Genomic DNA, 27688 nt, shown 5'->3' with positions numbered 1-27688 from the left:
GGCTAATGCAGAAAGGAGCTGGAGAAGTATCCCCCAACCCTTATGGAAAGCTGGACATTTGGAAATTGAATTTGTGGATGAGACAAGAAAGAGAAAAGAAAAGGAACTGGAGCTGTGAGCTCTGATAAAGTAAAAAGCAGAGCTTCGTGTGCAGAGGGAGACACAGTCTTACGCTGCCCCATGCAACTCTAACAGCTATGTTTCGCAACAGCATGTGCCTCTTGCTGCATCACTTTCAGAAAAAAAAAAAGTATGAAGAGAAGACAGCAGAAGAAATAGGGGAATGTATATATGATGGGGAACACATATGCAGTTCTTTATCTGATCACTCCAACAGCTAGAGGCGTTGTTGTATTACTAACAAAGCACTAGTACATTAACATAATAAAGCCCTGATGGTAGAAAGTGAGTAAATATTAGTAATTTGTTCAACTTTCTCAGCACCAAATTCACAGTTAAATCATTCCTGACAACTTAAGTATGTGTTTGTGAAATGTAATGTTGCCCCATGAAATTTACTTTTTTGCTTTGGGGAAAGGTACAGCTTCATGTCTAGCTGTAAAGTGCAGTTTCACACCTTCAAGGCTTTCATTGCCTTGCTTGCAATAAGGCTTAAACACCAGAGAAGTGGAGGAAAATATGAAACAAGGTAACCATTTAATACAAGCCTTGGAAACCTTGAGGTTTTAATGGATTTGCCATTTATTATTTATATTGCATGGTGGGTGCACACTTTGCCAACTAATGCATAACCAGGCAGCTTCTCAGGCTATGGTTTCAAAATTGAAAGAGATGAAAGAACATCAATATTGCTGTGTTTCAATTTAGAGGTAACGTTCAGGTTTGAGATTATTTTAGTTCTTCCTTTATATTCCATACTGAAAATTGTTTGTTATTAGATCTCTTAAAATATCAGTGTGATAGTAGGTCCTTCTGAGGATAAGGTCAAATAAAAGGAAGCTTTACGGCATGGCTGTAATGTATTGGTTTGGAAATGATGGCAGGAAAGGCAGTGCTTCGTAGAGGCTCTTTTGATATCAGTTTGGTACGATTCTCAGCAGCTTAGGTGAGGCTATTTTCCCTTTTTTACATTAATCTGTAAATCAACAGCCTTCTGGGGAGGAAGAAGTAGTTTGCACAACTTTATTTTTGCTTTTGCAATAGTGGGTTTATGCTGTTTGGCAAACAAGAACGAAGTGTCACTTTCAGGCAATGTGTAATCCAGATGTCCTGATGCCATCTGAAGCTCAGTCTGTCTGAAGGAGTGATTTTTTTCCTTCTGAATTTTTATTACCATCCCTTTCTTTCTTGTTGGCTGTTCTGCTTTCTTGCTCTGACCTGTGGAGCTGTATTCCCCTCCTCAGCATCCTGCCTCCACATACAAGCATGTGCTGACTTTCATCTTGTTCTCTCTAAAGAACCTCAGTTCTTTCACTGATCTTTGATCACACCAAGTTCAAGATCCTTCCTCCCAGCTGCTGCTGACCTTTAAAATCTCATTTGTGCTGATAGCTAAGCCATTTGCATTTGTTCCTTCTCAAACTCCCCTCCCTTTTTCTTGTGGTTCACCCTTGCCCAGCCTTCTCTTTGCTTCTTGCTCTACATCTCCATGCTCAAAGCCATCCCCAGGTTCTCATCTGCTGATTTTCCCTTTGCTCCTCTCTCAGCACCTCAACAGCCACTCCCTTCAAAGAAGCTGTTTCAACTAGTTCATATTACCTGTCACCTCCACATACTTTGCTGCTATACCACCCTCTGCACTTTTTTTCTCGGCATCTGTCTTGTCATACTGATTTAGCAAACAGTTTGGAGCAGAGCAGTGCACCATATGCTTACAATGCCTTGTGGATTATCAGTAATCGGACTATTCACCCAGGGTTGTTGGATGCCCTCTTGATGGGATGCCTGAGGTATTTTCAGTTTGCATTGAGGATGATGAAGTGCTGGAAGCGCTTGACCCCTAGAAGCAAATGACCCTGCTCTTGGCTGATAACATTAGTAAGAAAATATTGGGCCAAACCTCCCCTACCATTACCCAGAAGCATTTTACATTTCTATGTGCCTAGATATCATAATTTACTTGTAATGATCTAAGCAAAATAAGCAGTTTATATACTGAAAAGTAGCTTTTTGAAAGTGGGTTTGCTCCTTTTTGCTGTGTGTTGCTAAAGCATTGGACTTTTACTCTCTTGATTTCCCTATGTTTTGCTTTTACTACTTGAACAATTTAAAAAAATGACAGTTGTTTTTAATTGTGAATAACCCTGAAATCTTTAATCTGCAAATTCTGATTTTGATTAATTGAGTGTAAATGTGAGGGCTTTCAGTAACTTCACAGAGATCTTCTGGCTGCGGGTGAGCCTGGAAAACGTGCAGCGAAGACTTTTAACACTTTTGCTGCCTTTATTATGTCCCTTGCCAAAACCAGGAGTAGAGGTAACCCTGAAACTGTGTAGAGGTGGGGATTTTCTTGCTGGTATGGATTTTACATGGCAGATGTACTGTGATGGGCCCCACTGTCAAACCCTCAGAGAGGTGATGAGTTACGATGCACTTGACCTGCCAGAAGAGCTGCACAGATGACAGGACGGGGCTGGCTGACAGAGGGTGCCTGTCCAAATCTCACTGCTGCCTAAACAGAGAGCTGGTTTTTAATCAGCAGCACCAGGTGATGTTACATGCTGGAGCTGACAGGCTGGAATGAAGAGATACTAAGGACATGAAAATGCAGAAGAAACCCAGTTGTGTGTTGGGGTGGGGAGTGACAATACCTCCATCACCCGAGTACAACTACTCCTTAGGTCCTCAGGACCAGTTCTCATGCTTGGTACAGATTCATCTGACTTCTCAGCTAAGTGTAACCACCTTTACAGCACAGTGGATAACATTGACCTAAAAAAGATGTCAGAAGGATTCATTACAGCAAAGCCCTTCATCCTATTATGTGTTATTAGTATAAATGCCCACACACGTAAATATATGTACTATTAGTAGGGTTCTTTGTATTTAACAGTTTGGTTAGTTACTGATCAGAGGCAACAAATTATGCAATCAAGAAAAGTCCATTTTATGTTGGTGATAATTTTTCCTCAAGTTTGTAAAACTCTTTGCAACAGTAATGTTGTAGGCAACAGCCTGTGGTGTTTCTATCTGTTAAGCTCTAGAACAGTCTTAATGCTATTAAAAGTTATGTCGCAAATTACGTTGCTTAATCAAGTGACTGGACTGGAAGGGATGATCTTGCAGTGGAATATGGATTTTCTTGCTGATAGTGTAAGATTTTCATGTGTCCAGGTGCATTTTAGGTAATCCACGTACTGCAAAAAACCACAGCATGCAACAGAAAAAGATTGGTAGTGAGGAGTCAGAGGCAGGAAAGGTACCAGGACGAAGGAGCGAGACTGGATCTAATTCTACCTGAGTATATATAACCTAGTCGTTATTTTGCTAGTGGATCACAGGGCTTTTTACAGGTAATGTTTGAAAGTAAGGTGGTTAGAAAAATTTATAATATTATATTAGTATTTCGGCAGCAACCAGCAGCTCTGTTGTGCTAAAGCTGCACATGGGTTCTCGTGCCCCAGTATGTGACTGCATTGTGGATTATGCTGCATTTCTCTGCCTATGAAGGTTGGAGTGAATGAACAGATTTTTCTCTGGAAGCTGTCCTTACCCTAAAACCACAGTGATGTGGCAAAAAAAGGGTGCGCAATGCTACAGGGAGACAGCAGACAAAAAGCTAACCCCATGAGATTGCCTTTGGGCTTTCAAAGCCATGTCCAGATTGGTTCTCACAGATACAAGGAATCAATGCACGAGTTCAAGACAGCATTAGACCTGAAGCCCAGATAGGCTGTAGCAAACCTCTAATTTTTAAAATTATCCCTGTATATCCTTCTATAAAGTTTGGAATCTAAGCCTCCATGATGCAATGCTGGTTTTAGTCTGGGAATGAGGTATTTCTGATTTTTTTTTTCCCCATTTGAACACTGTAGCTACAGCAACCACTTTCCAGGATCAACTCGGGTTTCCATTCTATTCTATTTAAATAGTTGCTTGGTTAATTAATACTTAAAGAGACATAGGACACTAGAGACATTCTGACAAATATAGAATAATAGATTGTCTCCTGAACAGTTTCCTCATGAATAGATGCAAGGGACAGTAGGTGCACAAAAAAGCAGAGGGGTATAACGTGCATCTTTTGGCAGTCTATTAAATAATATGACAAAGGGAAGTAAACTTTCACTTTCTGATTATTAAGACAGGTGCGTAGAAAGGGAAAGTCTAATCCTTCCTCCTGCTTTATACCTTTGGTGAGAGGAAAGGCAGAAAAAACTCCTTCCAGCCACCCATTCCTAAAGTGCCACCCGACCCCAGGCACTAACTTAGGTACCCTGTGGGCAAGTCCCTAAACTCTCCCCATAGCCAGGAAGAGAAGTAGCCCTCTGGGAAGCCCGCCCTGGTGCTCTGAACACCTTGTGAAGGAGCTTCTCTCCATCCACCCACCCGGTAAGGGTGACCAGCCTCCTCATTAGGTACCCGAAGGTAGGCGGTGCAAATATTCCCCAGGGTTCAGCTCCAAGCCAGCCCCCCAGGAGCAGACAGGGCTGCTGCTTCTCTGCCAGCACTGCTGAAGAAGCACATGGTGAATTGTGTTTCCAAAGGGGGAATAACAAGAGCCAGCACAGTTTTGTCCGCTTTCTCCATGAGAAACAAAAGTTAGCAGAGGTAGGATTTCATTCCAATTACATTAGTATAAATAAAACTGTTGGGATTTTGAGCAGGGCCTGGGAAAACAACAGGAGGGACATGGATTTGTATGTCATGTACGCAGGATTTTACCCCTTCACTTGATTTTGGGATGCACAGAGGAACTGGGTTTTCAGCTATGGGGAGCTGTTCCGAGACTTTCAAAAACCAAGTGAAACCCCCCCTTTTTCATCATGATAACAAACCCAAAAAGTCACCAAATAAAACCAAGTGTTTTCTTCTTGCAGACCCGCCACTTGGAGAAATAGGAAATGGCGTCAACAGCACACTTCTCGGAGGAGGAGATGGCAGAGCTACAGGAGGCTTTCAGCAAAGTTGGTGAGTACGGCAAACAGGAAAGGCACTGCTTAAGTGTGAAGCTGTAGCAAGCTCTTTTCTGATGTACTGACCAGCTGTGAGGAAATGCAGTTTACTCCAGCGCTGCTGCAGTGTCACAGGAACCGCAGAAACTCCTTTTCCTGCCACTGCGGGCCTCCTGGGTGAAACCACACCAGCATGCTGCGGAGCAATGGCTCTTGCTGGAGAGAGATGGCAAGGCGATGAAAGCAGCATTTATGAAATAATCTCAGAAGCTGTAGAGAAAACCATGCTGTAAATAATTCTCAAGTGAGTACTCCCTGTGGGGAGGAAGAGTCTGGAGAAGACAAATGTCCAAATGGTTACAAAATTTGTCATCCCTTTACTATGACCTTTCAAGCCCATATATTTTTAAACTGTGTGTTTCCTTCCCAAGCCTTTAAAATTATCATCTGATTCGTCTCCTGTAAAGTCACACAGACCCATCGCTGTCTGCCCACATTCTATAAAAAGGTCCTTGAGCTTCTGACAGCTCACATAACTTTTATTAGCAGATCTGTCAGCCTGGCTGGATTATGTGTTAACCAGTTGTCCTTGCTGCTTCAGGTGATGGTTGTTCAGCTTCTGAGCACACAGTAGCCCAGGCTGGCAATCTTAAGCATCTGGTCACTGTGTGCCCCGTACACCTGATGTACTGACAAGGCAAATGCTGGATGGAGGCTTTTGTTCCTCTCCCAGATATTTCGCTCTCCAAGTCCAGATCCTTTTGTTGTATGACTGCAGAAATGGATAGGATGCTCTCTGCAATCTGTATTAATCCGTGCTACTGATGCTAAGAGCCGAGTGCCTTTTTGCAGCGTGCAAGGAGTGACTCATATTGCAACTTACCACGCAGAAAATTGGTACACACTTCTTTAAAATCACCTCAGCCTCTGGGCTGAGGAAGAAGAGCCTGCAGAACAAGAAAGACACATATACATATACATATCTATATAACACTATGTACCTAAGCATAGTGTTTTAACAGAAACTCTCCATACAATAAATTCAGTATACTTCTTTATCTTGGAGATTTTCACAGACTGCTGGAGAACAAAGGACTATTTAACCTGTATTGGTGATCTCATAAAATCCTACCCTGGATCTTGCAACAGGCTCAGCAGGACTATCTGTGTTAGCACCATTGCAGAGAAACACCCATGTTCTTATTTTAAGGATGACATACGCGATTCCAAACCTTCATGACTTCCAATGATACTAGGTGCAGAAAACAGGCTAAAATCACCAGTTATATCTATAAATATATACACATGTAAGGTGTAACTGTATTGCACCAACTCCATTTTCTTTAGCTGTTCTGTAGGCAGGATACTCCCTCTATGAATCACATGTTTGTCTATATGCAAACCTTGGATAGTCAGTTATATCCATCTAAACTTAGCTTTGTTAAAGTATTACTATATTCTAACCATATAATTTCATCACTGTGAGGTGGGGTATTTTTTGTTAAATGGTGATTGCAATTTCTTCATGGGGCTGAATAGTTGAAAATACACACCACAATGGTTGAAAATACTGAATTTCAGGAACCAAACCTTTATATATAATGTACCCTTCCCCAGGTAAAATAAAAACAGCCTTTGTGTGCATAAAATTTCATTGGGCTGATGTAGAATCTAAATGTTGGTGACAATCTTTGCAGATATCAGTGGGAACGGCTTCATCCACGCCAATGACCTAACAGACGTGTTGAAGGCAGCCAACCTCCCTCTCCCAGGATACAAAGCCAGAGAACTCATTCAGAATTTGACAACCACGGGGGATGGCAGGATCAGTTTTGATGAATTTATTTCAGTAAGTAAGATGTTATTTATTTCAATAAGATGCCAGGTGGGATACTCAAGGTTGTCCCCAGGGCACAGCAGAGGCACAAGCACAGGGTATCCTGGGCACCTAGTTAATCCAAGGAGTCCTCTGGTTGGAAAAGATGAGAGCAGAAGGTAAGCAAACTAGAAATCCTGCAATTAACTGGGACAAGTTCTATGTACATAAATGCAGCTGTGTATTGAATACATTTAATACCTTTCCATTTGGTTGGAATATGCAGTGGCATAAAGTTTTTCAGTTATAAGTTGCAAAAAGATTATGTTCTGGATATATGGTTATGAAAAATTTCAGCAGATTGAAACTAAAAACTTTATGGGGCATTTTTTCTATTTAAAAAGCTTCTTTTCCTGGTCTGATCTAGGACAAAAGCAAATGCTAAAATAGAAGTGGATTTTCCTTGGGATGGAGAAATAGATTTTTACTTGTCCTGTCTTCAAACCAAAACTGTTAAAGGCCCTCCTCCTGCACATTTTAGCTCTGTTGTTTCATACCATACACATGTTGGTTACTTAGCTGATCTTTGTTCACTGCTCTGAAAACAAAAATCTGCACACGATCCTGTTCTACCATGGCAGACAATACACAGATTTTATCCAGTATATACCACTGAATAACGCACAAGCTATGCTTCCCTATGTACATATGAAGCAGAGAGGACGTGCCTCCTGGCCCAAGAGCTCACTGTTTTAGCTTGGTTCAATTCTCTGAAATCTTAAAATTGTCTCTCATGCTTGAAAGATTTTCCAAAACCTGAAGAGTGATGATGTTGCTAAGTCGTTCCGAAAACAAATCAACAAAAAGGAGGGGATCTGTGCTATCGGTGGGACGTCCGAGCAGTCCAGTGCCGGCACACAACACTCTTACTCAGGTACGTACAGCTGTCCTACACTGACAGCAATGAGGAACAAACAAGCGTGCCCTTAGAGATCATCTGCACCTTATCTCAGTGCAAACCCAGGTGCTCTGGCCTCGGTGAGCTTTGGTGGCTGTTCAGGCAAGGCTGGTGCAAGGCAGAGTTCTGAAGGTGACAAAGGTCTGGAGCAGGGTCTTTGTAAAAAATAATGTGAGCTGGTTTACTGGGGCAGGCAAAGCTGTAGCTACGGGAGGAAGCTCCAGCTGGCTTCGCTTCCCTTACCTTAAATGCATTGCAGCTTTGCTGGGGAACAGCCTCCTGGCACGGCTGTAGCAGCACAGAGACTGGCCCCTTGCTGTCCCTGCTCACAGGGAGGCATGGCATGGGTTCCCCATTGCTGCTGACCCATTTCCTTGTACATTTTACCAGTAGTCTGGTAGTCTCTCTGTAAACTCACCTGTAACCAAATGGTTCTTGACCTTTTTCTAAAGATGGCATGACCCCTATAAAGAAGGCTTTTCTCCAAGCCTGTTTCCCCAAGCTGAAAGTTTGGGACAGCCATGGTTGCTTCTGTTGCCTCCTGGGTACAGCCCACTCTGAAGCAGCTCCACAGGGAAGAAGTCCCACCCTTGGCTGTCTTCTCCATGGGCAAGGGTGAGGAACTGACTTTCTCCAGAGAAGGGAGAGTGGAGGATGCTACCAAGGCCTCCACCCAGCTGATCACAGGGGACACCATCTCTGAGCTATTGGGGGCTGTGTGAGCTGCTGCTGGTACAGGATAGCCACATTTCAGCCCTGTTGGACTACAGGCAATATTTGCCCATTACCCTCTCAATGCTCCTTGTCAGAATCCAACCCTGGCCACGCTCTTCTAAATATTGCATGTGGAGGGTGTAATCTACAATACAGAAATCACTTATCTGAACTTATTTGAAGTTATGTGGGGTTTGGATTTAGCGGAGTGATACAGCAAGGCACTCACATTACGGTGCAAGTACGTATTACCCTTAGCAGAGCGTAGCAACTGCAACATGCAGTTGAATCATGAGAATTTCATTATCAGTCTCTGTAATGTGCCTGCCCTCATGATATTGGGCAACCCCTGTCAATGGGTTAGAGTATGGAATGAGTATTACTAGCTCAAACCCATTGCTGTCTTCAGCTCATTTGCCTGCCTCCCTAGAGCCTTCTTCCCTTGTAGGCGTTTGTTGATCAGTCACGCTGGTGGGATAGTCTTCCCCGCAAGGAGCTCTGCCTTTGTAATTAATATGATGGTAGACATATTGCTACCATATCAGCAAACTGATGGATTTGATGTTGTGTCTACAGAGGAAGAAAAGTATGCCTTTGTCAACTGGATCAATAAAGCTCTTGAGAAGGACCCTGACTGTAAGCACGTGGTCCCAATGAATCCAGAAACAGATGACCTCTTCCAGGCGGTCGGTGATGGCATAGTGCTTTGGTAAATAATACCTGTCTTTCTCACAAATGGGAACTGTGAGCCTCCAGAAACTCACCTCTCTGCTTAAAGGGAAGCTGCTGACTACATTAAGCTCATGAATCTTTGCTGATTTAGGGCCTTAATAATGCTAGGGGTTTTGTTTCTTTCATATTTAAAAATATAAAGCTTCTTTCATGTTAAACGAGAGTTTTTCCTTGCCTCTGGAGCCTTGCAATACAGTGAAATTTGAGGAGTTACTTGGTTTTATTTTTGTCCAAGGAATTTTAGGGGTTCACGTGGCAGCACGAGATAGTGAGTGCTTTCACAGAAATTTTCTGCACAATAAACTTCTCACACCACCTTGTGGCATTCTTGGCCACACACGTGTAGTGCAATCTGCACGTGACCCAAAAGAATTGCTCAATTCAGTAACTCTCCAGCATTTTGGCTTGCCCTACAGAGTAGTGATAAAAGCTGTATCTGTATTTTGTGTTCACATAGCTAGTAGTGTATTTCTTACTTTATCTTTTATTTCCAGTAAGATGATCAACTTTTCAGTGCCAGATACCATTGATGAGAGAACAATCAACAAAAAGAAACTCACACCCTTCACAATACAGGTACTGAAATACAAGATTCTTTGCTTTTCCTTTAGGATGCTCTGATATACTCAGAGCAAAGGCTGGGGATACTATAATCCTGCCCAACAGAGTCAGGCAAAGTTGTTTGTGCCAAAGTGAGATGCTCAGGTCCACATCGTAAACCCATAAAGACTTATATTTCTGTTTCTTTCCAAACATGTGAGCAATCCCATTAAACAAACTGTGTTTATATTTGCACCTAACCCAATGTATGTTTACCAGTTCAAAGCTTGAGATACCTTTGCAGTAGGTGCCGTACAAATGCAAGAGCAACTCGATAATGTGGTGACCAGTCTCAGTCGGAGCAGCTCTCAGAAGGCTGAACCCTGCATACAAGGTCACACAGGCACAGCCATGGACTTGAATTCACAACTGCTGTGTTGCAGTCTGATGTCCTCACCAAAATATTAACTGAGATCCAGGAAGCACTGTGATGTGCAATGTGCCTGAGACGGGACCATAGTCTTTGCCTGCCTTTTACAATCCATGCTATTTCACCTTGAATGCTGAATCCCTTCTTTATTTCTATTACATGCACATGTGTAAGATTTAAAAATTGGACAAAAAAGCAAACTTTCACTTTATAAAGCTTATTGTGTTTCTCACGCAGCAGTACGTAGAGAAATATTTTTATAAGAACAGCATCTATATATCTGGATACAGAATATAAATAGATATATGGAATAGATATGAACTTAACCCAGTTTAGCCCTCAGCTACTCTGATTTGATGGAACATTAGCCGGGCTCAAGTAAGCTCAGAAGCCATTAAATTGGATTTTTATGCTGTCTACCACATCTTTCAGTTCTAATCATTTTGGTCAGCAGCATAGCTTAGTGATGCAGCTCAGATCAATCCCTGTCACACATAGACATGATTTGATCAATATAGCTTCCACTTTAACTTAACCCTTTTACAGCTGTCTGGTGGAGAAAAGGTAATTAATTTGAAATGCTCCAATTTTTTCTAGCTTATGAGAATTTACACTATGTCTCTGCATTTTATATCTAATCAAATCTCTCTGTCACACCAGTGGTGAGGAAATTCATGTGAAAAATTGAGAATCTGTGTGATAAATTATATTTTCAAGACTTCTGTCTGCTTTACTTATCCTCTGTTTACCAAGCCACCTTTTTGAATAGCTTAGACCTGTGGGTCAGGTTTTTTTATACTCTTTGTTTTAAATGGGAAGGAAGTGGAAAAGGAACATAACATTCTTGAAACCTCACCTTCTTTCCACCCCTCACTATGAATCACAGCATCTCTCTGCTTCCACTGATTACTCCCAAACCAGGACCCCACGCTCCGAAGTTCAAAAAGAAAATACCCAGGCTTGACCTGTTCTGACCTTGGCTGAACTGCAAGGTTAAAAACCTCAAGTCTATTCATACTGATTCCTATGACCATGTGCTTTTTGTATACCTTGCCAGCTAGCAAATTATTTGTATCTTAGGTGTTAGGGCTTTTGTTAGGGCTGTTTAGGGAGAGCTGAACCTGGAATATCTGCCAGTCGATTGGGCTATAACTTACCTCATTCCTCCATGTGTGCAAGACTGAGCAGAGCAGAGCTTGCTCCATGCTGAAGCTAAGTCTGCACTTGATCACGTGTTTGCGCCTTAGCTATAGGGAAAGCCTGGCTTTGACAACCAGGACTGAGCCAGGACATCACTGTGAACGCAGATGTATGCTCTGAGCTTCAATGCCTTGTGACATGGCATCATTCACCTTTGCCAAAGAGGTCCTTTCCATCTTTGTGTTGGCACTCAGAATTTACCAGTAATGCCAGCAGATTATGCATTCCCCAGGTCCCTGTGGTCAGACACATATCCTGGGCTACACCAAAAGCAGCATAGCCAGCGGGCTGAGGGAGGCAATTCTGCTCCTCTGCTCCACTCTGGTGAGATCCACCCAGAGCACTGCCTCTAGCCCTGGGACCCCAGCACAGGTGTCAGGGTTTAGCTCCAGCCAGCAATTAAGCCCCACACAGCTGCTCACTCCCTCCCACCTCCCACCCACCTGCCATGGGATGGGGGTGAGAATCAGAAGGGTGAAAGTGAGAAAACTTGTGGGTTGAGATAAAGACAGTTTAACAGGTAAAGCAAAAGCCGTGTGCACAAGCAAAGCAAAACAAGAATTCATTCACTGCTTCCCGTCAGCAGGGAGGCGTTCAGCCATCCCCAGGGCAGCAGGGCTCCAGCACACTAAACGGTCACTTGGGAAGACAAACGCCATCACTCTGAATGTCCCCCACTTCCTCCTTCTTCCCCCAGATTTTACTGCTGAGCATGACATCATATGGTACAGAATATCCCTTTGGTCCGTTGGGGTCAGCTGTCCCGGCTGTGTCTCCTCCCAACTTCTTGTGCCCCCTCAGCCTCCTCGCTGGTGGGGTGGGGTGAGAGGCAGCAAAGGCCTTGGCTCTGTGTAAGTGCTGGTCAGCAGTAGCTAAAACATCCCTGAATTATCAACACTGTTTTTGTCACAAATCCAAAACATAGCTCCATGCCAGCTACTCTGAAGAAAATTAACGCTCTCCCAGCCAAAACCAGCACAACAGGAAAGACATGGACTTGTTACAGCAGATCCAGAGAAGGGCCACAAAGATGATCAGAGGGCTGGAGCACCTCTCCTGTGAAGAAAAAACAGTTGAGAGAGCTGGGGTTGTTCAGCCTGGAGGAGAGAAGGCTCCAGGGAGAACTTACTGCAGCCTTCTGGTACTTAAAGGGGGATTATAAGAAAAACGGGGACAAACTTTTTAGCAGGGCCTGTTGTGACCGGACAAGGGGAAATGGTTTTAAACTAATAGAGGATGTATTTGGATTAGATATAAGGAAGAAATTTTTGACAATGAGGGTGCAGAAACTGGCACAGATTGCCCAGAGAGGTGGTGAATGCCCCATCCCTGGAAACATTCAAGGTCAGGTTGGACGAGGCTCTGAGCAACCTGATCTAGCTGGAGATGTCCATGCTTACTGCAAGGGGGTTGATGCAGGGGGCTGCAGGACTAGATGACCTTTATAGGTCCCTTCCAACCCAAACTATGCTATGATTCTATGATTCTAGGTATGTGAATGCATTCACAGTGAAACTGCTCACAGATTTTACTAGTTTGGGCTGTGCTCCCTTCCTGTATCCTCAGCTCTCCAGTCACTGCTTCATTTGGAAGTTCTCTTCTCTCTCTAGGAAAATTTGAACCTGGCCCTGAACTCTGCTTCAGCCATTGGGTGCCACGTTGTTAACATTGGAGCTGAAGACTTAAAAGAAGGGAAACCTTACCTGGTTTTGGGTCTTTTATGGCAAGTCATCAAAATCGGACTCTTTGCTGACATAGAGATCAGCAGGAATGAAGGTATGTATAGCTCTACTGTTGTCACTGAACAGCCTTTAGGATAAAGATCTTTTTAAAAAAATCTGAGCTGAATTTTTTTCCAAGTATTTGTTACCTGTCTTCTTGATTTCTCTAATTTCCCGTGCTCTTTACAAGTTCCAGCACTCCAAAGTCCAAGGGTGTGTGTAGGCTTGCATGTGCAGAGCTAATTTCATGTTCACTGGGTCAGGAATGATGGTCTACACCCAGGTATATTGGTGTTTGGGCACTAAATCTGGGATAAGGAAATGCTACACTGCATTCAGGAAGCTTTGCTCTTTTCTTGCTCTTGATTGCCAAACATCTCCTCTTTCTTTGTGAAATCAGAATTATAGAATCACAGAATAATTAAGGCTGGAAGGAACCTCTGGAGGTCCACCCTGGAGTTCCTCTGGTTCAGCCATCCCACTACTCACTCACAGCAGTACCAGTCTCAAGGTTAGATGAGGTTGCTCAGTGCTTTTTCCAGTGCTCTCTGGAGAGGCTGTTCCACAGCCAAACTACTCTTGCTGAGACATTTTTTTTCTTACATTTAATAGTTTGAATTTCTCTTCCTGCACCTTGTGACTGTAACATACTGGGGAAACACAGCTCTGGCCTCTCTACAGTTGTTGAAGACAATACTTGTTCCTCTCTCAGACCTCTTTTGAAGCTAAATAAACCCAGTTTTCTCATCCTTTTCTCAAATATCATGTACTCCAGCCCAATCATCTTTGTCTCCCTCCACTAAATTTGCTGCAGTCTGTCAGTGTCTCTCTTGTACTGGGGAGCTCCAAACTGGACACAGTACTCCTGATGCCAAAATTTTCCATGAAGTAGCTTTAGCATGAGGCTGTGGATGTGTACATGCAGTCCACACATACCTCATCTTGCTGCTTTGTCCCCTGTGCCTCTGGGTAGTCTGCTCAACCAACAGTGACACTTCTTTCCTCCAGTTACCATGCAGGTGTTACCTTCATTGCTTCACTCCTTCCACATTTCTATCCCTTTCATAGCCAGAGCCACCAGTTTCCAGAGTTCCCAGTCCCCATTCCTCTGTAGGTAGCCTTATCCACCTTATATCTATTTTTCCCTTTCTGGTATTTTCTCCTTCACTTCTCATCTCAGACTTCAGTTTGTCAGGGTAGATAAGCCAAGATAATTTAAATTTCTTTTCAGATTCTCTCTTTCCCTGATAGCCTTTCTCTGCAGCTGTTCCAGGTGAAACTGCCCTTTCTTGAATATGGGACACTGTATTTCCAAAGAGCTCTCATGAGCACATGGTATCAAGGCAGTAATACATCCCAGCCTCTATGGGAAATAACTAGGATGCACTAATATCGTGTTTGGTTTTCCCCTGTTCACATCACATGGTGGCTCAGATAGCTCAGGAGACATCTAATACACTCAAGTTGTTCTCATCCTTTGTCTGTATAAGCTTTTAGCTAACAGCAGTTATTCATATTAGTTCCCTAGTGAATGCCTTTGAACATGGCACTATTAAATTACATTCCGTTTTTATTAGTGTCATCTAGCTATTTCTGTGTGACTTCCTGATCGTCCTCTGTATTGACCATGCCACCTAGTGAATATCTTCATCAAATTTTTAGCACATTGCTAGTATTTGTGCCAAGATAATTGATGCAAAAAGAAAAACATTAATCCAAAAATCAATCCATGATCAAGACTGCACAAGAATCCTTCTTCCAGCCTACTTCTCTCCATGTTAACATTGTTCTCTTCATAAAATCCACTGCCTACTTTCAAATGCTTCTATTATCCCCTTTCTGGTTCAGTTTAACCCCAAAGCACTCTATATCAATTTATCTATTGAATTCCAGATACAGTAGGTCTTCACTGTTTCCTTTATATAGCAAATCCGTATTTCTTTCAAGCCATATTTCTTTCAAGGAATGACAAAAGATATCACAAGGAGATCACAGTAGTGTGAGACACTCTCCCTTTTTATCACATTAACAATAAGTTTCCATGTTATTAGTTGTTCTTTTTGAAACTTGTTCCAGTCTTTCATGCTCCAGGATCAGCTGAACATCCTGCAGTTGCAAGGGTCAGTCCTTCCCTCCTGCCTCTTTCTCCTTCTATGAACGTAGCTGTGTTAATTTTTCTATGCAAATAGGCTACCTTCTCCAACTGACAGGTGAGTTAACTCTACCGGCCCATGAACCCATGAAGTCATGCGCAAAATCTGTAGAATACCTGTGTGTATCCAGTTTCACTGTGAAGGTCACTGAGATTTCTTTCATCTAAGCTGCAGAGAGTCTGTGTTCATTTTCCCATTCCCATCTTACCTCTGTACTCAATGTCACTGTGTCCATCTCTGGAGCCATAAGCACAGAAAAAACATCAACCTGTTGGAGCAGGCCCAGAAAAGGGCCACGAAGATGATCAGAGGGCTGGAGAACCTCTCCTGTGAAGACAGGCTGAGAGAGCTGGGTTTGTTCAGCCTGGAGGAGAGAAGGCTCCAGGGAGAACTTACTGCAGCCTTCTGGTACTTAAAGGGGGATTATAAGAAAAACGGGAACAAACTTTTTAGCAGGGCCTGTTGTGACCAGACAAGGGGAAATGGTTTTAAACTAATAGAGGATATATTTGGATTAGATATAAGGAAGAAATTTTTGACAATGAGGGTGCAGAAACTGGCACAGATTGCCCAGAGAGGTGGTGGATGCCCCATCCCTGGAAACATTCAAGGTCAGGTTGGACGAGGCTCTGAGCAACCTGATCTAGCTGGAGATGTCCCTGCTCATTGCAGCGGGGTTGGACTAGATGACCTTTACAGGTCCCTTCCAGTCCAAACTACTCTATGATTCTATGGTCATCTTTTCATTAAGACCTGAAGCAAGGAAATCGAGTCATTCTTAGACCACACTGAAATTGTCTTGCATTTCTATATGATCCACTACTAGCTCCACAACTATCAGCCTTTTCTTCATTTTATTGATGAGACCCTTTTTCTGTTTATGTCCTCTGTCATCCTAACACAGCTTGGGTTTTGTCAACGCTTTGATTACTCACTTTTAGAAACTAGGGTAGCAAAATGTGTAAGAGAGAAAATACTTCCACATTCTCCTCTACAAGTATTCACAACATTATTACTTTTCTTTTTTCCTCGCTCAGCCTTGATAGCTCTTCTGAGAGAAGGAGAGAGCCTGGAGGATCTCATGAAGTTGTCTCCAGAGGAACTGCTGCTGAGGTGGGCAAACTATCACCTGGAGAATGCAGGATGCAACAAAGTCAACAACTTCAGCTCAGACATCAAGGTATGAGAAACACTGACCAACAACAGCAAAACAGCAGGTCCACTCCCAAATCCCTGTCCTCCAAACAGGGATTGTGCACTGAAGCAATCCAAGCAGCTGAGACTGCTCTGCCAAACACATAGAGCTGGGCACAGAAAATCATTTCAGCGGGGTTTACCCTTCCACTCAGTAGTATTCCTCCTTCTGACCTCCCAGGCATCACGGCCAGCCCTAGCACACCAAACGCCTGGGAAAGGAATGGCTGGCTGGCTCTGGACAGGGCATACGCGCTCTACTGCTGTATTTTCAGTTCCCTGCCGCTATTGCTGTCCTCCTTCCTAAATGTCCTTAAATGTTTCTTGACCTGGCTTTGGTTTGGAAAGGCTGGACCTTACCCAGACATGTAACCAGGTGTAGGGGAAGAGGATGGGCTCTTCCAGTTCCCCCACTTGATCTTTTCTTCACTACAGCACCTGGGTTATGTGCTTCTACCTCCCAGCCTTTGCTATAAACCTGCATGCACTAACCTGCAAGTTTTAATTCAGTAGGACTATTCAAAATAACATAGCTAGATGAGGAGGCACTTGCAAGGATGCATTCCTAGTCCATGCAGCATATTGCATGCACTTGGGACTTCATGGGCTTGTGGGTGCAGAGCTTTCTCTGTAGGACCTTCACTCTTCCCAGACAGAGGTAGCTGAACCTGAATGGTGCACACTGATGAGCTGCAGGCACTGAAGCTACAGTGAAAGGCCCAGACAGCTTTCCAGGGCTGTGGGGGGTGTATCAGGGAGGGTGTCTGAGCTGGCTTGAAGGAAAGCCAGGGGCTAGCCAGCACACCGACCTCCCTAGCCATGACCTGACCTTCCCACTCCCAGCAGAGCATGGGAAAAGCCCCACTCCAGAGATGCCTGGTTGTAAGCTTCACCAGGGACTGAAGCACAAGAAGTCATTTACCGTGACTTACTTGACATACATAAAAACACACCCAGGAAGGCAACAGGAGAGTCTGAGAGTCACATTTGACAATACAGTTTTTATTGTAACAGGTTTTTGGTTCACTGGGTGGAAGTGACTGGAGAATATCGATGGAAAGGGAAGGGAATGGAGTCTTCCTATCTTTCTGTATGCTGGCCGAGAGGACTATAATGCAACTGATTAAATCCTATCTGCAACTGAAAGATAAATCACTAAATCACACCTACCATATTTACAGTTGGAAAATAAGGCACGTTTACCTCTTAGAGGCCAAGCCTTTAGCCTTTACAGTCATTCTCTAACTGTGTCTCCCCACCTCAAACAACCACTTTTTTGATATGTGGGTTGTAATGCATATGTATAAGTTTTAAAACAATTCGGGTAATCAGCTTTATATTTTGAAGAGTATGGGTTAGTTAGTCAAGTCCCTAAATACTAACATGTAGCTTTATTTTCAGTTAAGTTCTTTCTGAAATAAGATTATTTTCCACACAGGGAAGCAACATTACATTTCACAAAAGATTAAAGGCACGACATGTTAAATCCTTGTCTTGGTTCCTGCTCTTTTGCCTGAAAAATGCTGATACTGTTGTCAGTTTTAACTTTGTCTGTGAATACTATGCTTTCTCTTCCATAACTGTTCCAGTGTTGCTTTGAAATCTGCTTTTAAACATCTGCTTTCTCCTTCTGCATTTTCTTTTATTAAATGCTCAGCAGCCTGACTTCTACAGTATTATAAAGGTATGCATTTTCTTATCTCTAATTTAATGTTCAGATTAATTCAATTCTAATCTCTCTTTGTTGTTGCTGTCCTTTTTGTGAGTGCAACACACAGCATTTTGTCTCGTGTGTTGAGCGTTCTGCAGCATATATATATTGGCTTAGGGAAGAATCAGATCCAGCAAATACAGCATAAAGTAGGAACTGCTAAGTGCTTCCAGCTTAATTAATTTAATTATGTAGCCCAATGATTGATGTAATAAAAACAAAGCATGCAGGCCCATTGTTCAGGGGAGCACTGGCATGCAAAACCTGGCTTTAGATGTAATTTTTCTTCCCTTTAATTTCTGTCTGTCACAGGACTCAAGAGCTTATTACCATTTGCTGAACCAAGTTGCCCCTAAGGGAGATGAAGAAGGCATTCCAGCTATCACTATTGACATGTCAGGATTAAGGGTAAGATGAGATAAGTTTAGAGTAAATGCTGGTATTTTCTGTCTGTTACTTGCATTGCTGGCCAACACAGGGTTGCACCAGGATGTCAGAACAAGCAAACTCTTTTTAGCATTGCAACATGATCTTGTATTTCAGAAATCCAAGCTTTCAAATAATTAAATGATGTGGTTTGCCTTTTGTTAGATATTATCACTGAAACTTTAACAACCATTGAACCATGCTGCTAAACTACTAACATGTAACAAGTGTATTTAAATACATTTATTTGGGACTTTCATCAAACCATCCTCTTTTATATGGAATATAACTAAAAGCAATACGGTGAGATGGCTCTGCATTGTAGGTAAAGCCCTCTTGAAAACACAGACCTGCCATTACTAAAAGTGGGAAAGGAAATAGCTATAGATCTGACAGGGACCTGCTTGAACAGCCCCACACCTTGCTCACATGCAGAGATCCTGAGCGGGTCCTGTGTGCAGTGCCAGGCGGTAGGGTGAGGCTGATGGCCCCACTTTTTGCTGGTGCAGGAGAAGGATGACGTCCAGCGAGCAGAGTGCATGCTGCAGCAGGCAGAGCGCCTGGGCTGCCGGCAGTTCGTCACAGCCACCGACGTCGTCCGGGGGAACCCGAAGCTAAACTTGGCCTTCATTGCCAACTTGTTCAACAAATACCCTGCCCTTCATAAGCCAGAGAACCAGGACATCGACTGGAGCTCCATTGAAGGTAAGGAAAATGCAAATAAAGAATGTTTCTGGCCACCTGTGCCACAGTATCCCCAGCTCTGAGTCGATGATACGCTAACTTAACCTTACGTCCTTCAGACATATATTCACTGCACCATTAGCACAGGCAGCCTTGAGAAGGGGAAGCTGCTCTTTACCTGTGTGTAACTTCTCACATTTTAGGGGTCTGTCCTATGGATAGCACATGTTAAAAGACAAAAATGTTTGTGGGATGTCTAAACCAGTATTGGTTTAGACATCCCACTATTGAGCATGCTTGTTAGTGGAATCTAGAGTTAATCTCACATTCCCTTAATTGAGAATATAATTTAAAAATCAGATCTTGCATTAACATGCTGCCTGCTTGCTCTGGGCTGGGGTCAGGACCACCCTTGTATGGATCATTTGCTGAGCTTCAGGTCCTCCTTTCCCCGCCTCATAGTGCAACTGCTCATGCTGAGGCACAGGCTGTTCTTGAATTCTTGAAGGTGTTTCAAGCCAATCTGCCTAAATACTGTAATATATAGGGCATGAAGAAATATTACATGCTGCACCATACTCTCTTATTTCACCTGTCAGCCAGGGTCGCCTTCTGTTTATGGTTCAGTGCGCTGTAAATTCTGAGTTATAGTTTCATCGCAAGACACCGATTTTACTGGACAGTTGTCTTTTTGCAGGCCTGTTGATTGATGTATTTGTTGGTTTAGGTGAGACAAGGGAAGAGAGGACATTCAGAAACTGGATGAACTCCCTCGGTGTTAATCCACGTGTAAATCACTTATACAGGTAAGAGGAGGTACTGCACTTCCATCGGATAATAAAGAGCCAGCGATTTGTTTACAAAAACATAAAAACATTTGGACCCTATAAGAATATATGCTACTTTTTTTTTTCCTTTTCTTAAGGAAACTAAGTTTACCTCTACTAATAGCTTAGTTGAGTTCCCTTCCCCTGTTCTTTGTCTAACAATACATCTTTTTTATTGTTTTCAGTGACCTGTCAGATGCCTTGGTTATCTTCCAGCTCTATGAAAAGATCAAAGTGCCAGTAGACTGGAACAGAGTGAACAAACCACCATATCCTAAACTGGGTGGCAACATGAAGAAGGTACAAAAAGCTGGAATAGTTCCAGTAGTGATGTCTGTATCAATTCAAACAGCAATGTGGCCACTCGTGTTGCTCTCAAGTCCCAAGTACAGCACATTAAATTACTTTTTTCCGTCAATAAATAATTTTTTGTCCTGAAAAAGGAACAAGATGTTTGACTCACTGGCTCTGTTGACAAGTGAACAATATTTGTGAAGTAAAAAGACTTGACAATTTTTTGTGTCAATATTTAAAAACTGTACTTGCAGACCACTTTTACTACTGTCTCAGTCACCAGTTATAATGCATCTTGACCATGAGTCATATGGCACCAGCTTAATTGCAGCTGTCTGGATCACTGCCCTCCACAACAAAGGAAGACAGTGATGATAAGTGTTCTTGACCAGATGCCTCAAGAACCGATCACAGAGTTGCTGCTAAATACAAAGCTTTCTCCCAGCTACCTGGATGGCTAATTCTATCCAGTTAGGCCAGACTGATTAACTGACCTAAAGTATTGACTGGGACACTAATCCTTTGCCTCAGAGCAATGCCATGGTGCTGGAGGTACCCATGAGCTTAGAATTGTATTTTCCAGGGTAATCTGTTTTTCAGTCCCTGATGATGAACTATAACATTTCCTTCTGTGTTAACTCTTTACGATGGTATTTTTGGGATGGATGGCTGCTGGTAGTCAAACAGCTGTATTATACAGAGCCCCAAAGCTCCTGTTTGCCCAGAAGGATCTGGGCTAAGTGATCCAAAAAAAAATTAAAGTCACAGTGTTTTGTCTTCTTTTTTTTTTCTGTATTTTTGAGCTGCACTAATTGACCCTGTCATTAACAGCTTGAGAACTGCAACTACGCAGTGGAACTGGGAAAGAATCAAGCCAAATTTTCCCTTGTTGGCATTGCTGGGCAAGATCTGAATGAAGGAAACCGTACGCTCACGCTGGCCTTAGTCTGGCAGTTGATGAGAAGGTATGGCAGTCAGACACAAACTTTAGAACATTTTGGTATACTCAGTTTGCATTATAATAGTTTCCTGATGCTATCACTGAGAAGGATTTACAGGCTACAGCTTTCTCGCTCCTCTGTTTGCACATATATGCAAAGACAGAGTAACCTTTTGTTCACTCCTAGTTAAGGATGCAATCAAGGAGCACATTATCTTGTGGGCAAGGCCATTGCAATCAGCTCATGCAGAAGATTATTATTGTCACTATCTGTATAGCATGAATAAATGTCCATTGCATGGAAGAGAGAAAAAGAAGTTGCGAGGTCTCTGTATCAGGAAATGGGGAGAACGTACTGGAAACAAGGAATTGATGCAGAAGTTTTGTAATCTGCTACCTGAAGTGGATGCAGTTCAGTAGCTGTCTCCACTTTAATGTAATTCTCTGTGTGTATGTGTGTGTGTTTAAGAGCATCATAACTGGGGGGGGGGGGGGGGGGAAGACCCAGTGGTTAGGAACCGAACAGAGACTAAATTCAGTCTATAAAGCAAGGTATATGTTTATCAGGCAGATAATTAATCTAGGGATGTGGATTACTTGCCATCAGTTTGGGATGTCTTTCCAAGGTGTATGCTGACATGCAAGCAAAATATTCCAGGCTTGTGTTTATGCAGAAAGTCAGTCTTAGATGAGCATAACAATTCCCTTCTGGCCTGAAAGTCAGTGATTACTTTTTAAAACACTATGAGAATTAGTCATTTACACCAGGATCCACTAAGAGAGACCTTCTAGGAGTTTTGAGTGTCAAAAGATTTTGACACTCCTAGAACAGGGATTACGGAATTGGGGATGAATCAGACCCATTAGTATAATTATCGTGTTATAATATAATTCATATACATTGTGAGTGTGTGGGAAGCAGGAGAGTATCAGGTCTAAGAGGACCATTGGGTGATCCCAGTCAAGTGGCACACATACAGGATACTTCTGAGGTTATAGTAGACTTTGAGCAAATGCACTTATCCTGGCTACCCTCTTAAGGTACACCCTGAATATCCTTGAAGACATTGGTGGTGGAGAGAAGGTCAATGATGAAATCATTGTCAGCTGGGTCAATGAAACGCTGACTGCAGCTGGGAAGGATTCAACCATCTCCAGTTTCAAGGTATAGTTTTGTTAGAAGTCTCTTAGGAATCTCTTTTTCCATGTGTTGGAGTGTATGTTATATATGTTGCCTGTATATAGATGTATATATGCATATACATGCACACTTTACATTATGATATAATTAGTGACACAGTGTGATTATTTTTCATTCCCTTTTAAAGGCATGTTCAAATATACAGATTTTATTCAAGAGGCTTTATTATGAAAAGGTAACAGAAACATGATATGAACGTAACAGGAAACACCTTGAATGCCAGTTTGACATAGGACATCAAAGTATGGAGCCAGGAATGATGACCGAAATTAAGCAAGAGCTGCTGTGCTGTTGATTATTAAACAACAGCAATTACAAATGTCAATATTAAAATTCTACTAAAACAGTATTAAAGTATATAAAAAAAATGGAAATATGCTTATAACCTGGTAGTACCTTGCAGGTGTACCTTGCCCTATTTTGCAAGGTACCATATAACCACAAAGACAGACCAGTTCCAGAGGGCTTCTATTTTTGCTAATGCATCTGCAACGCTTCCCAAGGTGGGAAACACTCAGTGGATGTAAATCAACAGTTTACACCAGGCAAGGATGGCTCCATCAGAATTCATGTAATAAGCTCAGGAGTTACACAGTCGGGGCCCCTTGCACCTCCCATCAGTAGTTGTGTATCAGTGTTATCTCCTCACAGGAAGCAAATTCACCAGCCCAGCACCCCATCTTTGCTTAATGACATTGCATTCTATGACAAGGTGACCCACTTAGTGGATGAGGGAAAGGCTGTGGGTGTTGTCTGCCTTGACTTCAGTAAAGCCTTTGACACCATTTCCCACAGCATTCTCCTGGAGAACCTGGCTGCTCGTGGCTCGGGCAGGTGTGCTCTACACAGGGTAAAAAGCTGGCTGGCCGAGCCCAGAGGGTGGTGGTGAAGGGAGTTACACCCAGATGGTGGCCGGTCACAAGTGGTGTTCCCCAGGGCTCAGTGCTGGGCCAGTCCTGTTTAATAACTTCATTGATGATCTGGATGAGGGGATCAAGTGCACCCTCAGTAAGCTGGCGGATGACACCAAGTTGGGTGGGAGTGTTGATCTGCTCAGGGGCAGGAAGGCTCTGCAGAGGGATCTCACAGGTTGGACCGATGGGCTGATTCCATTGTATGAGGTTCCACAAGGAGAAGTGCTGGGTCCTGCATGGGGTCACAGCAACCCCAGGCAGCGCTACAGGCTGGGGGCAGAGCGGCTGGGAAGCTGCCCGGTGGGAAAGGCCCTGGGGTGCTGGTCAAGAGCCGGCTGGACAGGAGCCAGCCGTGTGCCCAGGTGGCCAGGAGGGCCAGTAGCATCCTGGCTTGTATCAGGAATAGTGTGGCCAGCAGGACCAGGGCAGTGACCGTCCCCATGCACTCAGCACTGGTGAGGCCGCACCTCGAATCCTGTGTTCAGTGTTGGGCCCCTCACTGCAAGACAGACACTGAGGTGCTGGAGCGTGTCCAGAGACGGGCAGCGGAGCTGGTGAAGGGTCTGGAGCACAAGTCTGGTGAGGAGCGGCTGAGGGAACTGGGGCTGTTCGGCCTGGAGAGGAGGAGGCTCAGGGAGACCTTATCGCTCTCTACAGCTGCCTGACAGGGGGGTGTAGGCAGGTGGGGGTCGGTCTGTTCTCCCAGGTAACAAGTGACAGGGCAAGAGGAAACGGCCTCATGTTGTGCCAGGGGAGGTTTAGATTGGAGATTAGGAAAAATATCTTCACCAAAGGGTTGTCAAGCATTGGAACAGGGAAGTGTTCATCCTTGGAGGTATTTAAAAGACATGTAGATGTGGTGCTTAGGGACATGGTTTAGTGGTGGACTTGGTAGTGCTGGGTTAATGGTTGGATATGCTGATCTTAAAGGTCTTTTCCAACCTAAATGATTCTACGATTCCATGATATCTCATCCATTGGGAGGGGGGAAATCCTTGAAAGGTTTCTTAGTCTGCCTTTGATGAAAAATTATGCTAAGCAGCCCTTCATACCTGAATGGTATTTGACTGAGCTGTCCGTTGTCATCGTGTTCTTGCATCTAATTTTATTTTACATCTATGCAGGATAGCAAAATCAGCACCAGCATGCCAGTACTGGATCTCATTGATGCCATTCAACCAGGGTCAATCAAATATGACCTCTTGAAGACAGAGGACCTGAATGATGAGGAGAAACTAAACAATGCTAAGTACGTTCATGCTAAGTGGCATGCAACACAAGCTACCTGCTAAGGCTTGCCTGGGTCTGTCTTTGAGAACTGCTCTGCTATCACTCTCATCTGGCACAACCTCAACTAGAGAAATACCTCCAGAGCTAAAAGCATGAAGACTAGGAGTTAGGCAGTAAAACCCACTATCAATGGAAATGAAGTGTGTAATGTTATAATTCCTGCTTTATAATCCCTTTGAAGGGATCAAAATCACTTGGCTTCACAAGCTCTTATTTTCTCTTATTAAATTTAAAACTCATTCAGAGATCAGGGAACAATGCCAACAATAGTGAGCCATGGAAACCAGTGATTAGAGGTCATGGTACCTCTTTTAGTCACATACAGGTGGGACAAGGGCATATTTAAGAGAGAAGGGGGAGGACAGGATTCATGCCTGAAAAACTGTTTTTATGGATGTGGATATTGATTTTTTTTTCCTGGGTGGAAACCATTTCCTAGCAGAGAGGCAATCCTGGGGGCATCTCCCTTTCAGAGTTATACAGATCACCTCTCAGTCTGATTATCAGTTTAGCTTCTCCTTTGCTATGTGGCAGCTACAAAAGGGAAAAGGGTGACGGTAAGGCAAGCAGAACTGCCATAATTTTTCCATAGACTTTTTCCACTGTTCTTTTCCCCTTCCATTTCCTACCATCTGTTCTCTTTCTTTCCTTGCAGTCCTATGTGTACTTTTCTTCATACTTAATTTCTTCATCTCTCTACTGATGTTTCCCTCTTTCCCTGTCTCTTTCTGCTGCCCCCCCCCCCCCCCCCCCCCCAAATTTCTGCATTTTGCACAGAATTTCAGAAATGTATGTGCTCTGCAGTGGGAATAACCTGAGATTTTCTAGCTTTTTCATGAAAAAATAGAAGAGACATACCCCCTGGAGAACAGTCAGTAGTAGCCATGCAACAGTGCACTCTGAGCAGGGAGATGGGAAGGTTAGCTTGCATGTTTTGAGTATGACTCAAGCTGAAGAGAAGCCCCTGAATGTTGATTTCCAACAACACTGATGTCCACCAACATCAGCCTTCCGCTTTCAACCCTTGTGAATTTGTTTATGTGCAAAGACAGTCACAGAGATGGAGGGGGAGCAAGACCAGAATGGCTGGTTGTGAGGATAATCTTTCAGGGGATGGGAGACTAAATGTTTTATACCAGTTTGACCTGCAGTCTCCTGTGTTGCAGTAATCAGTGCTCTAACCATCAGGGAATACACTGTTATCTTTTACTAGAAATGTTCTCTGAGAACCTGTCTCATACACTTCTATAGAAATTTGATTTTGATGAGTCAGTAAGAAAGTTCCCAACCTACTCTAGTAGAGGGAAAATTAATGCTACTGCATTAACTTCTTTGTTTGTTTGTTTGTTTTTATTTTTTTTTCACTCATGCAATGCAGGTATGCCATCTCTATGGCACGAAAAATTGGAGCAAGAGTCTATGCCCTTCCAGAAGACCTGGTTGAAGTAAAGCCCAAAATGGTCATGACAGTGTTTGCTTGCCTTATGGGAAAAGGCATGAAGAAAGTTTAAAGCATAAAAGACTTGTACTGATGCCTGGTATTCACCCTTTTGATTCCCTCAAACTGGATGCTCCTCTCTGTATCAAGGAAATATGCAGGGTGCTCATGCTTTTAAGGCATGAATGTCACACGTGGTTCCAGTTCATACAAAAGTCTCCATGTGTATCCAAGAAATGTCTTGTTTTGAACAGTAATATGTGCTTGATTTCTTTGCCTTATTTTCCACTTTGCTAGATATAACCATTTCATATTCCTGAATAAGTTTTCAATAGCAAAGATTATACATATCCTTTTATTAATGGATACCAGAGTTTTCTGTCAGGGGTCACCTGGAGATCTTTGTCTTGGGAAGCACAGACAGCTTTTAGGACTATGAAAGGTTATATACTACTTCTGCCTGAAAAATGTCTTCATGCTTTTGGTAGCGTTTCTGCCATACTTTCCTTCAGTTTGTACCTGGGATAACAAAAGGAGTTTCTCCAAGCCAACGCAAGTATTAGTGACTATATTTTTGGAATGGTAGGATCCTCTTAGGAAATCTTGTGGAAAGAGAGAAGCGTTTGGGGTCTGCAATGTGTTGCTGGTATGTGAACTGAGCAGTATTGTTCCCTGCAAGTTATGCCTCTGCCACCCCTGGCATTACTCACAGAGCACATTACTACTCACTGGAAAAAACACACCATAACCTGGTCCTCCAAGAACACCCAAACTCTGGAACCTTTGCAAGGAATGCTTTCCAGAGGATAATTCATTTTTATGTCATAACACATTTAAAACTTAAGCAGATTGCAAAGCGTGATAGAAATGAAAACCATATTAAAGAAACTAAGGGGATGTACTCAGTTAGCAGCAATACAATAGGAAGTGAACCAAAGGGACCCAGAATGACGTATTTATGCAGTGAACAAAAATTAAACTCTGTTAACTTCACAGACTGGCACTCAAAGGGCTGTGGCCCTGATGCAGGAAAGCATTTAAACCTGTGCTTGCATACGAAACAAACTAAAATGCTTCCCTGAACCCACTGGGAAGGGATTCTCAACAGAGCTAATTCAGCATAGCTTTGCAGCTAACAAGGGACTGTGGGTTTGCCTCAGACGAGGGCCTAGCCCCATCTACGGATAGTCAGTGGGATATATTTGCACTGAATCTCTTCCTTGGAATGAGTCATTTACTGTTCTGGCCTTCACGTGGATTTTACTGTGGTGAAATACAGAAGGAGGGAATTTTGCCTTAATGCAATCCCATTGACAGTCTCAGTTCCCTCCCTCTCCCCTTCCCTCCCCTTCAATCCTTTCAGAATTGCCTTAATAAAGAACCAATATTCGTGAGAAGTGTCTCCAAATAAAAAGTTCTATAAAGCCAAA

At 43.1% G+C, this 27688-nt stretch overlaps 1 protein-coding gene across 1 annotated transcript in view; it reads left to right on the top strand.

The window, feature by feature from the left end:
* Window positions 1-27688, top strand: part of LCP1 (lymphocyte cytosolic protein 1) — a 33047-nt gene extending 5359 nt beyond the window's left edge. The window contains exons 2-16 of the mRNA XM_055802308.1: window positions 5001-5091; window positions 6773-6924; window positions 7696-7825; window positions 9140-9272; window positions 9790-9871; window positions 13076-13241; window positions 16377-16519; window positions 18557-18652; window positions 19180-19375; window positions 20082-20160; window positions 20367-20481; window positions 21307-21440; window positions 22457-22580; window positions 24655-24779; window positions 26199-27688. Of these exons, the coding sequence (XP_055658283.1) occupies window positions 5025-5091; window positions 6773-6924; window positions 7696-7825; window positions 9140-9272; window positions 9790-9871; window positions 13076-13241; window positions 16377-16519; window positions 18557-18652; window positions 19180-19375; window positions 20082-20160; window positions 20367-20481; window positions 21307-21440; window positions 22457-22580; window positions 24655-24779; window positions 26199-26331 (1875 nt within the window). The 5' untranslated portion in view covers window positions 5001-5024 and the 3' untranslated portion in view covers window positions 26332-27688. The remainder of the gene's footprint in view (window positions 1-5000; window positions 5092-6772; window positions 6925-7695; window positions 7826-9139; window positions 9273-9789; window positions 9872-13075; window positions 13242-16376; window positions 16520-18556; window positions 18653-19179; window positions 19376-20081; window positions 20161-20366; window positions 20482-21306; window positions 21441-22456; window positions 22581-24654; window positions 24780-26198) is intronic.

The sequence above is a fragment of the Falco peregrinus genome, chromosome 4 (genome assembly GCF_023634155.1).
Source record: "Falco peregrinus isolate bFalPer1 chromosome 4, bFalPer1.pri, whole genome shotgun sequence".
In the NCBI taxonomy this organism is placed as follows: domain Eukaryota; kingdom Metazoa; phylum Chordata; class Aves; order Falconiformes; family Falconidae; genus Falco; species Falco peregrinus.
Note: the sequence above shows the minus strand (reverse complement) of the source record. Positions and strands in the feature narration are given on the sequence as shown.